Source organism: Molossus molossus, unplaced genomic scaffold (assembly GCF_014108415.1).
Source record: "Molossus molossus isolate mMolMol1 unplaced genomic scaffold, mMolMol1.p scaffold_m16_p_8, whole genome shotgun sequence".
Taxonomy (NCBI): domain Eukaryota; kingdom Metazoa; phylum Chordata; class Mammalia; order Chiroptera; family Molossidae; genus Molossus; species Molossus molossus.
In genome coordinates, this window is record NW_023425402.1 from 64,794,246 (window position 1) to 64,807,092 (window position 12,847).

Below are 12,847 nucleotides of genomic sequence, written 5' to 3' on the forward strand. Positions count from 1 at the left end.
ACTATTAAATCAAATGCAAATACTTTATACTCCTGAATAAAGAAATTTATTACTGTATATACTATGTATAAGAACAATTTATTAATGATATGAAAAAGAGATAATGTGAGAGGTATTAGTTACTCTGTAAGCATGTTATTTGTTGGAGTCTAAAGGACTCCACAGGTGTTTTGATATATTCCTGTTTGGGATTAACAGTCTACTTTCTGGTTAAACATCACATGGGGATTATGCATGTCTTCCTCTAGTGCAGCAGGTTCTCAATCTGTGGGTCGCGACCCCTTTGGGGGTTGAATAAACCTTTCACAGAGGTTGCCTAAGACCATCGGAAAACACGTATTTCTGATGGTCTTAGGAACCGAGACACTGCTCCTCTATCCATCTTCAGGCGGGTCTGCCCACATGCAGATACGCCCACATACAACAGGAGGAACTGAAGGGTCACAGCATTAGGAAGGTTGAGAACCACTGCTCTAGTGGTATGTATGATTGGTCTACCTTTTCTCTTAAGCTAAATGTGATCCTTCATTCATTTGCTTTCTAGCAGCCTCCCCACGTTAGCCTTGCCACGTGGTCAGTCTTTCGTTTGGTAGGTTTTACGAATCCTAGAAGTTCTAGTTCAGAAACAGCTCTAATAAACCGAGCACTGGAGAGTATATAAGTTAAGGAAATTGGTCATGTTGTATTTTGACAAGAGGTTAAAATCTCAATGTTAAAACATTAGTTGGTAAACTGAAATATAGTTCAAATATATACTCCTAAATTAAACAGTAAACCTTTTGGGAAAACGTTAAATGTAATTGGAATCCAGTCAATAAGACAGTGGAAAAGTGCTTAACGCTGTGGTACATATACACACTAGAATACTATGTAGCTGTTAAGAAAAAAAGATCTCTTATCCTTTGAGATAACAAGGATGGACCTGGAGAATATTATGCTAAGTGAAATAAGCGAATCAGAGAAAGACAAATACCACATGATCTCACTTGTGGAATATAATGAACAAAAAAGACCCAGAGACATAGAAAGAAGCAGGGGTCAGATTGACAAACCTCAGAAGAAGAGATAAACCAAAGAATTTACATGCATGTATGGACATAGACAACAATGCTGTGGGGTGTGTGTGTGTGTGGGGGGGGGGGGATCGGGAGGAGGGTGTCTAGGGAAAAAGAAACATCTGTAACAAAAATTAATTTTTAAAAAAGTGCTTAACGTTTACCTATTCTAATTTAAAACAGAAAATTCAATGATAGTTTTGGATATTTTTTGTGAATCTTGGAATATGACCTTGCTTGATGCTTTGTTTTTTATCCTCACCCGAGGACATTTTTTCGGTATTTTCTTCAGATAGAGTGGCAGGGGGAGAGAGAGAGAAACATCGACGTGAAAGGGACACATCATTGAGTGGTTGCCACCCACATGACCCAACCAGGGCAGGGGACAAACTGCAACCAAGGTATGTGCTCTTAGCGAGAACCGAACCCTGGTCTCTCCAGACCACAGGCCGATGCTCTAACCGCTGAGCAAAACCGGCCAGGGCTTGAAGTTTTAAACCAAATATTTTAGATTTTATCTCATTTTAGATTAAATTTGGATTAAATATCTAGAAATGTCATTCTGGGATGATACGGTTAATATTATCAATAAGGGTAGTTATACCACATCTTTACAAATCTCCAATGTAGATCTGAAAAATTTCTATACATATACTTGGACATTGTAGAAATGCTTCTAAAAGGATACTGGATAACTTCATTCCTTTCTTCAGAGGTTATAGAATTGGCATCCATTTTTTCAGCAGCTGTCACAACTGTTGCAAAAGCCTATTGAGATAAAACAAGAGAATAAAAATCTCTACTGTTGCCAAACATCTCTAATTGCCCTTTGATGACTCTGTATGATGCCAGGTGAAGCATGGTTGCTGCTGCTAACTGGCACATTTTAAAAAATTATACCAAATTTCAGATTCTCAAAACTATACTGATGATCACTTTAAATCAAGTACACACTAAAAGGTAATAGAGTGGTTCCTGAACAAACCTGTTTCAGAGAAGACATGTGCAGAGAAAAAACTAGTCAAAGTTGCAAAGAAAGGATGCCCTGTATCCTTTACTCCCCAACCTCCATTACCCTAGGAAAATGCCTATTTTTCTTGGAAACAGTATTTTTAAATAGTGACAAGACATCTGTAAAATAGGGTCTTCAACGGAGTTAACTTAGTAATATTCTATGGAGGGATGGAATAGTTGCTTAAAATAAGAACAATAGTTGCCCATGGCCTTGCCAGGTTTTCCTTTTACTTCCTGATTGCTGGTGTAGTTATTCCAATGTTTTTTTCTTGTATGCTATAAAAGAAATGCTAGTTAATACACATATTTTGTGGAATAACAAAACTGATCTAAACTGCTCAGTTTTTGTTTACTGTTAACTGGGGTTTGATCCCGTTCTTATTCTGACCTGGCATGAATGCACCCTGGCTTGGTTGAGGTGGGTGGGATCCCGGTGCAGGGGAGTGGAACTGTTGAGCAGTCAGCTGCTATTCTGGAGGAATTTCTGAAGTATGAGGTGATTTATGCTTTTCAAACAAGACTAAACACTACAAAAACAAAATATGAGTTCCAAAGTACCAAAAGTATAGTCATTCCAGGAAATTGTCATCGATAGTATACAAATACACAGCTTGCTCATCACCCCACCTACCTCTGACCAGTCCACAAGGTTGATTAGCCTGCTGCACTCGAGGTGCAGTTTATATGCTATGCAGATGTCTGGGGCGACATTTGGAATGCAGCCTTCTTCACTTTTCAGTGCTTCGTTCTAAAAATAACAGTAAACTAAGATGACTACCTTTCAGAAGTGATTAGCAACAAAACCAGATATTAATAAGCCCCCCTAACCTAAATTTAGTAAGCCAGTAAAGGGAGTTTAGTTTCCTTTATTTAGTGAGTTGCATTTACTCTCCAACAGTTAGCTGCTTGTTTAGGATTAGGTCTTGGTCATAATCCCCTAGCTCCTAGTCACTTGATAACTCCCAGGATCAGAAGACAAGCATATTTTTTTCATTTTATTCATAAATTATTCTTTTTCATTTTAATAACACTAATTTCTGAGACCCTAAAGCATTTCTGGTTTCCATAAACTTTTTATCTTTGTGAATTCTCAACAAATTGCCACTTCTCACATTTAAAATTACTTGAATTCTAGCAATCACTATACTGCATTAATGCCAACACACCACTTTCAAGGCTGTAATCTCAAAGAATGTCAACACTGCAGATCCTAACCCTTACAAAAACCATCAGTGTTTTTCATTGTATTTGAAATCCATGGTTCCTACTTGGAAACAAAATCTCTCACACATACACATGGAGATTATAATCTACACTCCCAAAGACTACTGTAATCACACCAGTTCTCTGTGACCTACCACAAGCCAGAAAGGTTTTGTAAGTTCTAATGTATACTTTATATAATAAAAATAATTGATATTTTGTGCTGTGAATATGAAACTACTCAAACTCCCCACTACCCACCATCATCGAAAACCACTGATATCTTCCTCCTCAGTGTTTTCTTGCAATGCTTAGCACATTCGTGTGCCATTTTGGAACAGGAAACTAGTACATTAGGGTGCTCTTCATAGGTTTTATGGAATCACTTCTAAGGTGCCCTTTATGGCAAGATTTCTAGATGCTTAAATGAGTTGTTAACTTATTAAATAATAAATATTAACTTACTGACAAGTTATCAATTATTTTTTGTTAATTCTCACTGGAGGATCTGATTTTGAGAGAGTGGGAGGGAGGGAGGGAGGGAGGGAGGAAGAGAGAGAAACAGTGATGTGAGAGAGACATCAATTGGTTGCCTCATGCACAATGGGCTGATGCTATAACCACTGAACACGCTCACCAGTGCAACAAATTATTTTTTATGTATGTATATAACTTGAACAGAGCTTACTGAAATGTTTAAAGTGACCACTTGATCTGGCTATAAGAAAGGTCGTTTTCAAAATCCTAAACTGTTGCCCGGCTGGTGTGGCTCAGTGGATTGAGTGTCATCCCACAGACTGAGAGGTCCTGGTTCGATTCCATCAGGGCACGTGACTGGGTTGCAGGCTCGATCCCAGTAAGGGGACATGCAGGAGGGCAGCCCAACGTTTCCCTCTCACACTGATGTTTCTCTCTCTCTCTCAAAAATCAATAAAAATATTTAAAAATTAATAAAAAATCCTGAACTTTCTTCTACTCAGTTTAAAGAACAACTTCTTAGAATATCAAATGTGTCTGGTTTTTATGAACTTTATCCCTGGCAGACTGCATCTACACTCGGCTCTGCAGATAGTCCCTCAGAGTAGATCTTTCTTTGGTTTAAAATCCAAGATGAAGTTTTTTTTCTTTCATTTTTAAATCTTAATTGAATGTATTACAGATGTTCCTCATTTTCCCCCCATTGACCCTCTCCTCCCCACTCCCGCCCCCTCTCCCACCTTTTCCCACACTATTGTCTGTGTCCGTTGGTTATGCATATAAGTTCTTTGGTTTATTTCTTCCCACCCCCCCAACCCCTTTCCCTTTGAGGTTTGTCAGCCTAGCAATGAATCTGTACTTAATCACTTCACCTTTTTTACCCATTCCCCCAACCTCCCTTCCCATCTGGCAACCAACAAAATGTTCTCTGTATCTATGAGAATGTTTGTTCTGCCTGTTCATTTTGTTTGTAGATTCCATTGTCAATAGGTATGTCTTCATTGCCATTTTGTTTATTCATATATTTTATCTTTTTCTTCAAAAAGACCCTTCATCATTTCATGTAATAACAGTTTGGTGGTGATGAACTCCTTTAACTTTTTCTCGTCTGGGAAAGTATATGGCCATCGATTCTAAATGACAGCTTTGCAGGATAGAGTAATCTTGGTTGTAGGTTCTTGCTTTTCATCACTGTGAATATTTCTTGCCACTCCCTTCTGGCCTGCAAAGTTTCTTTTGAGAAATCAGCTGACAGCCTTATGGGAACTCCCTTGTAGGTAACTGCTTTTCTCTTGCTGCTTTTAAGATTCTCTCTTTGTCTTGAACCTTTTGCATTTTGATGATGATGTGTCTTGGTGTGGGCCTCTTGGGGTTCATCTTGTTTGGGACTCTCTGTGCTTCCTGAACTTGTATGTCTGTTTCCTTCACCAAGTTAGGAAAGTTTTCTGCCATTATTGTTTCAAACAGGTTTTCAATTTCTTGTTCTCTCTCTTCTCCCTCTGGCACCCACAAGATGCGAATGTTGGCACATTTGAAGTTGTCTCAGAGGCTCCTTACACTATCCTCATTTTTTTGGATTCTTTCTTCCTTTTGCTGTTCTAATTGGGCGTTTTTTGCTTCCTTATATTCCAAATCAATGGTTTGCTTCTTCGATTTATGTGCTCTACTACAGAATCAGTGTAAATTATTCTTTATTTCAGTTAATGCCTCCTTCATTTCTGACTGTGCATCTATCATTTCTGACTGGTCCTTCTTTATGCTCTTGAGGCCCTCACTAAGTTCACTGAGGTTCTCACTAAGTTTATTGAGCATCCTTATAAGCAGTATTTTGAAGTCAGCATCTGTTAGGTTGCTTATCTCCATTTCGCTTAGTTCTTTTCTTGGGGTTTTGTTCTGTTCTTTCATTTGGGACCTGTTTCTTTGTCTCCTCATTTTGGCTGCCTCCCTGTGTTTGTTTCTGTGTATTACTTAACGAGAGGTATGGGGCTCGCTGAGACCACATGCTGCTTGTTTGAAAGAATTTAGGAAAACCTGAAGCTTAATCAAAGACAGGCTGATCCTATGGTTAAGCAAATGGCAACAGCTTGGGTGGGCCTGAAAGTTGGGTGGGGCAGGGCCTCAGGGAATCACCAGGGCAGGGCAACCAGTGTGAGCCAGGTTGCTGGAGTCCCAGACATGGCGGCAGTCTGCAGCCCCAGGGAAGGGCTCACCAAAGGAACAAAGGCCTCTGACAGCACTTTTGTCATGGAGAAAGCCTCCTCTCCAGCCCTCGCTCCAGTGCCAAACAGCTCAGTTCTTCCCTGTATGTCCCTGGCGCCCCTCGAGCTGTCTCCCCTCCAAGCTTAGAGGGAGTGAGTCCTATAAGTCTGTGTGCGGGCCCTTTAAGAGAAGCTGCCTGGGGCTCCAGCCACCTCAGCCTCCCTGAGCCTCAGTTTCTGCTGGTTTTTCCAGCCAGAAGTTATGGGGACTTCTCTTCCTGGCACTGGAATCCTGAGCGGGGCATCTGGTGTGGGACAGGAACCTCTCAATCCTCAGGGAGGACCTTCCTAGCCGAGGTACCCTCCTAATTTTTATCCGCCACACATGGGTGTGGGACCAACCCCTCACACCTATGCCCCTCCTACCAGTCTTGATGCAGCTGCTTCTCTAATTTCGTAGTTGTAGGACTTCCATTCAGCTTGATTTCAGGCGGTTTTGAATGATGGTTGTTCTGTAGTTTAATTGTAACTTTGATGTGGTTGTGGGAGGACGTGATACCGCGTTTACCTACGCCGCCATCTTGACCGGAAGTCCCAAAGTATTTCTAAGCAATTTTATTAGGCCATATAGTTTGAGCCATTATTTGCTGTTATTGTAGGAAACATTTCTTTTATTTCACAATAGTAGCAGCGTTAATACTCTCAAGTTTTAGTGCCTATCTTCTGGCTTTATCACATGAAGGGGAAGACACTGACACATGATCCAAAGCTGGCAGCATTAGCTGACTACTGATCATTTTCACTGCTTAGAAGATGCCCTCTAAAGTATAAATGATTTTTAAAAGTATCTGAAAGAGGTGCAACCCTGAGCTGCCAACTAGCTCCCTGTCCCTAAGAACTGTAAATTTAGTCTTTTTTTGGTGATAAATAATGCCTGGGGTTTGACCTAAATTGTCAGAGAAGTGAATCTTCTGCTTACCTTGAGATAATGATAGGGGTTGTTGAGCGCAGTGTGGAGGGCCATTCGAGGAGCGGCATTCAGGTGCTCATGAAGGGCGTGGGCAGCGGTGAAGTACACAACCTCATGCAGAGGCTGTGTCTCTGGTGGCAGAAGGTATTCTCTGAAATGGCCCAAGACAGCTATTAGCTTTTAGATAAACACAGGTTTAGTTTCAGTATTACATTTTTGTGAATCCTGGGTGGAAGACTGAGCAATTTGCTTAAAGAGCAAAATCAACAATGACCAAAAACAAAATTCAATGCAGGTTCACTGAGAATTGTACCTCTTCCACATATTTCTAAAAACTTCCAGAACTCTTTAGAGTACAAGAAACTGTTCTAATTGAAACCTTTAGGGACAAATGTACATACATTACATTTCTGTTCAAAATCTTTAAAGTAGAATTTCTTAAAGGATTAAGGAATACTTTACTTTCTTGAATTGTTTAGAAAACTGAGATATCCACATTCCTTGCCAGAGCAAACATTTAACTTCTGCAATAGTAAAAAGGACTTGGACCTGGAATTAAGAGTTTAAAAAATTCTTTCTGGATCACAGAAAATGTTTTAATTGATACCCCTCATAGGAATGGTACCTGGAAAAAGTTTTATATGAATTACTTGTTACTTTAGAGGGCAGAAAAGGCTACATTTTAGCTTCAGAGTAGTGAGAACCAAGCAACTTGTTCAATATTAAAATTTTGATTATTAGAAGTGTAACTTGGGATTCTTCTCTTATTTATGATCCAGATGACAAACCAACTATAATGAAATCTGAACTTAAAAAAATAAAGCATTAAAAAATTCACTTTGAACCCTGGCCGGTGTGGCTCAGTTGGTTGGAGTGTTGTCCCATACACCAAAAGGTCACGGGTTCAATTCTCAACAGGGCACATACCCAGGTTGTGGATTCGATCTCTGGTAGGGGTGCATGCAGGAGGCAACCAATCAATGTTTCTCTCTCTCTCTCTCTTCCTCACTCTAAAATCCATTTTTAAAAAATTCACTCTGATGTATAATGAACCCATCAGCTGGTTTCAACCATGACAGTGACATCCTCTTTGGTGGCCTGGAAGGTATCAAATTGAAAGGGAGAAGCTGTAGTATACACTACCTTAAGACAGAGTAAGTAATAATCCACTAAGTCGGTTAACGCACATGTCTTCATAAAGATTCCTAGGGCTTCATCCAGTCCTAGCCTTCAAGTATTCTGGCCACATGACAGATGTGTGTCAGCTCCTTTCCCCACTTGTGCAAACAGTAGAGCATTTACCTCAGCCCAATTACTAGGGAATTATCCTCTTCTTCCTGCAGTCCTGGCTTTCTCCCTCCTGGAGAGGGTACCACTCCCTAGCAAACCCCACTAAACCTGCTCCAACAATGCAGTCAGTGGAGGAAGAGAAAGTGAAGAGGATATTAACCATGTACATCACTCCTCATTCTCTCTTTCCTCCCTGCTTCAAGTGCTCCTGGCCCCCAGCTCGGTCTACTGTAGACGTCTGCAGTCAGTCGGAACACAAGCCATTTGCAGAGTATGATTTTTAACTTGGTCCTAAGGATCAGCATTCTGTACTTTAAGCACTGCTAACATCTTACTAAATATTATGTTAACTTAGCTGTAGCCTCAGGAATGGTTTCTGTGATACTGAATGATTCCCTGGATGGGTGACTACCCATTTATAATTTCTGACCATAAACTCTTCTGATACCAACCTCAGGCTGTTTCTCCCTAATCACCGAAGACCCCATTGAAGTCCCTGCTATGTAATAAGGACTGGAAGTCTAACAAGGCAACCAGATAGTCAATTTCAGAAAAAAATTACTATCTCACATTTGTACTCCTCTCTCTTTTCAACATCTTTATATTTAATGTTTAGAAATTCAGGTAATTCCCACAGGAAAAGGCCTTTTTGGATATCCTCAAAGAACCTCCATCAGAGGCAATACATTTGCCTGTATTTTATTTCTGGGCTACATTAGGTAAACAACAGTGACAAAATATCATCATACATCAGCCAGTGGTTCTCAACCTTCCTAATGCTGCACCCTTTTAATACAGTTCCTCATGTTGCTACTTCATAATTGTAATTTTGTTACTGTTATGAATTGCCATCAGAAATATGTGTTTTCCAATGGTCTTAGGTGACCCCTGTGAAAGGGTCGTTTGACCCCCAAAGGGGTCAAGACCTACAGGTTGAGAACCACTGCTTTGAATTTTTGTCCAACTACAAACCTGGAGATTGGCACAGAAATATACTTCTGCAACTTGTCTGCTGCAAGAAGAAATAAGCAATGAGTCTGACACTAGCGCATGTACCATGCTCTTTTGGGATTCAGATCAGAGAGGTGGTTTTAAGGGAACTGGTAGAACCACTTAGTATCAGAATTGAAGCTTGTATTTTGGCAAAAATGGTAGCTTAGAAAGTGGCAGCTTAGTCTCTGCTCTCAGTAGTTTCAGCAAGGCTCATGGTATACTGGGAACCCTGCCTTCTGGAATGTATTGCTTACATTTATCTTTTTTCTAAAGTAATGTGTTTAATTGACTTTTCTCAAACATTTTCTGCCACTCTCTTTCCCATTTTAGCTTTTTGAGCTTTGATCTCTCCCTCCCTTTGTGGCTTCCTTTCATGTATCTCTCTGGCTTCTCTCTACTTCTTTTTAATTTCCAGATTAGCAAAGAGTTTCACAGTCTGTTTATATATTGCTTGTTTGAACAGCTCTAGGTCATCTTCCTCCACATTTCTCCAGAACTCCAAGCTCTGCTCAAACATCTGAGACCTGACTGATCCTGGGGACAGTATGGAGAAATGGAGAGCGCCTTTTGACAGATGTCAGCATACTGGGACTTTCCGCAATCAGCCTCTCTCTGGGCTTCAGGTGCCTTGAGTCCCTTCTAGCTCTAACATGCTACAAATTCTAATCTCTTCCCTCCTGGGAGAGTCAATCTTGGCAAAAACATCAATCCTACTATGAAAAACTTTGTGATTTCACAACATATTTCAATCATGCTCAGCTTTATTTTAGTAACTACTCAGAAAGGTAAAAAGTCAGACATATTAGGTCAAAGATCACAAAAGGGAAATGGTTGTTTGGTTTCACAACCTACAATTTGGGGTTAGTGAGAACTCAAAAGGGAGCTTAGAAATTTTGCTACATTACATTGCAAAATTATTTTTAGCAACTACAGTGGTTACAACCTGGTAAAAGGGAAGAGCCAGGAACTTGGGACTAGGAACTGTAAGAACAGAAAAGCCAGTAAGGCAAAATTAACTCTACAAGTTTTATAAGGTCATTTCAGGCTAGTAGGTCAGTTCAATATTGCATTGCATCACTTTTATAAGACATAGCTCTCTCACTTTAACCTTCATCATACTTGGTTGATCATTTGAATCTCTTTCATGACATTAGTAATTTCTCCCCAGTGACTAGGAACAATAACTCTGCCCCCAGATTATCCTGGAAAATGGAACTTTTCACTTTCGAGAAGGTCAGGTAATTTATCAGAAAACCACTCTTTGTCTTCAATAACTAAGCAGCTCTTTCTTTAGTACTTGATTCTATTTAGTGCCTCACTGGCTGTTGAGTTGGAAATGCCATTAAAAAATAATAAGCAATGATAAATAACAGTATTTTTTCCTACTTTTTAACTATTAAGTAATTTTCTTTTTCACATTCTCATGTTTTTCTATAGCTATGATCTTGGTTTCCCAAAAAGGAATCATCTTAAAATACAGGCAGGCTTCTAAATTTACTATGAATACATTTTTCAACAAGAATATAATGCTGATACTGAGTTGCACAGGTATTCTTTAGAATCAGATGTCCTTTATTTGGGATAATAGGACATTATGGCTAGTCTGCTCTGTTTTTTCAGCTTGGCCCAGGTCTAGCATACTCCTAACAAAGACAGAGAAAGGATAAAGTGTGATGCAAACACTGTTATTAGAAAGGGGAAAACACTTTCTGTTTCCACCAACACCCCTCTTTGCCCCAGTGTAATGAACCAGATCAAATTTAAACCTATATTCTTGAACTGGCAGTAAAAAGAATTAAGTCATTTTGATTATACATCTTCATAAGAATGGAAAGACAATCCACATTACAAGTCTAAGCTGGGAGGAGGGACCTGAAAAACATGAAGCCTAAGACAGTGTCCTAAATGGCTATGGACAGCTATTGCACCAGTGCTATCTGAGAAAACAGCCTGATTTTTAGCTCTTAAGAGCAACAGACTCACCTCACCAGACTATCAATGAAGTTCACGACTTTTTCTCTCAGGATTTCAAACTTGGTCTGCTTCTTGCCTGTTCTTCTTAACTCCTTCATTTCCAATAAGGACTGTAGATAGAAAGAACATGCCTTTCATGGAAATTCTGAGAAAGAAAACCCCCCTGAGGGGAGCTCTGTGGCACAGGCAGAAGCAGCTGATGCCCTTTACAAAAGATAGAATGTGCAAGAAAAAAATGGGTTATTTTAAAACAGATCTAAATGGGTTATTTTTTATTTTTAAGGTCTGGAAAGAATCTCTCATCCTAGGTGTTTTGCTTCAAATATTGAGTGAATTTTCCGGGAAAGAGGAAAAGGGCGGCTCACTTCATTAATGAGTTATATGGCAGAGTGTTCGCTGTCCACAACTCACTACTTCATGTCAGTAAAAGACATACAAGAAGAAAGGATAACAACCTTGATCTTTTGCCATACTAACAAACAGATTCCATGTGTTTTGTTTTGCTTAGATTGAAATTTCACTCTACATCTACCATAACTTGGTATCATGCTATACTCTGACAACCAGATTCCAAAGTTAGAACTATCTGAAAACAATTATATTGAGTATACTGTGGCTCAATTTCTGCTCTATGCTAAATATGCACTAAAAAATCATGAAAAGTATCTAAACTAATGAGTTAAGATCAACAGAAAAACAAATAAATACATTAGATAAATAATCTGATTCTTTTGCAACTATATCCCCATTTTCCCTATTGCTAGTTAATTTTCATCCTCTCTGAAGCCATAGGAACACCTTCCACCTATGTTCACTAGTAAATTCCAGACTGTGTACATGGAGAATGAGGATGGCAGTGGGGTAAATAGGGTGTTTAATTTATGAGTGAGTTACAAAGTCTGCTGTGTTCCTCGTTCTGGTTTTAAAAGGAAAATAAAAATAACCAGACAGAGCTAATCTAGAGTACATACCAAAAAAAGGGAGTATCACACGATGTAGCTGGAAGGAAAAAAAAAGTGACCTGACCTTCTGAAGATGATAGAGGTCTGTCTTCTGAAGCCCCTTTGACTGTGACCCAGAAGCATCTTCTTCCTCTTTGACTTCTGCTTTTAATACAAAACCAATATACAGCAACTAAAGTAAATCCATTCAAGTCAAAAGAACCAACATTTCTAACTACTCCAAGAGAAATAATTTCATGTATTTTTTTTTAATGTGGGAGGGGATCAAGGGCCCATCAGATAAATTATTTCTTCCAGAAGCAAAAGGTTAATAAATATTACATAACTTATGCTGCAGAAGGGTCTTTAAAAAACCAGCTACTGAATTTTGAAAAGGTGACCACAATGAAAACAAAGTACAAACAAATACCACCAACCCCCAAAAAAACCAATAGCAAAAAGCACCAAATCTTTGTGCTGTTATAAATAGCTTCTCAAAATAAATTTAAATGGTATTCCTTTGCTTATGCAGAGATTATAAACAATGTAAACCTATAGCCTGGCAAGTTTGGCCCTGATGTTCCAGTGCACTGATGTTCCAGTATTTCTGACAAATACTATTAAAGTAATAAAGAGGGTATGTACAAGTTTTGAAATAATCTACTAGAACACAAAGTGCATCTTTGTTCCTTAACAAAGACAACAGTAAGCCATATCTGGTAAAAGGTGCAT

At 39.2% G+C, this 12,847-nt stretch overlaps 1 protein-coding gene across 7 annotated transcripts in view; it reads right to left on the minus strand.

The window, feature by feature from the left end:
- ORC3 (origin recognition complex subunit 3) overlaps positions 1-12,847 on the minus strand; it is a 60,223-nt gene that overhangs the window by 2,105 nt on the left and 45,271 nt on the right. For 3 of the 7 annotated variants that reach the window (XM_036249345.1, XM_036249341.1, XM_036249346.1), the window contains exons 15-20: positions 12,201-12,280; positions 11,184-11,284; positions 6,927-7,068; positions 2,701-2,817; positions 1,744-1,823; positions 499-655 (exon numbers count right to left, since the gene is read on the minus strand). In XM_036249345.1, coding sequence (XP_036105238.1) covers positions 541-655; positions 1,744-1,823; positions 2,701-2,817; positions 6,927-7,068; positions 11,184-11,284; positions 12,201-12,280 — 635 coding nt within the window. In that variant the 3' untranslated portion in view covers positions 499-540. Of the gene's footprint in view, positions 1-498; positions 656-1,743; positions 1,824-2,457; positions 2,597-2,700; positions 2,818-6,926; positions 7,069-11,183; positions 11,285-12,200; positions 12,281-12,847 lie in introns of those variants that run through there. The other 4 variants (XR_004957841.1, XM_036249342.1, XM_036249343.1 and 1 more) reach the window with 4 other exon arrangements.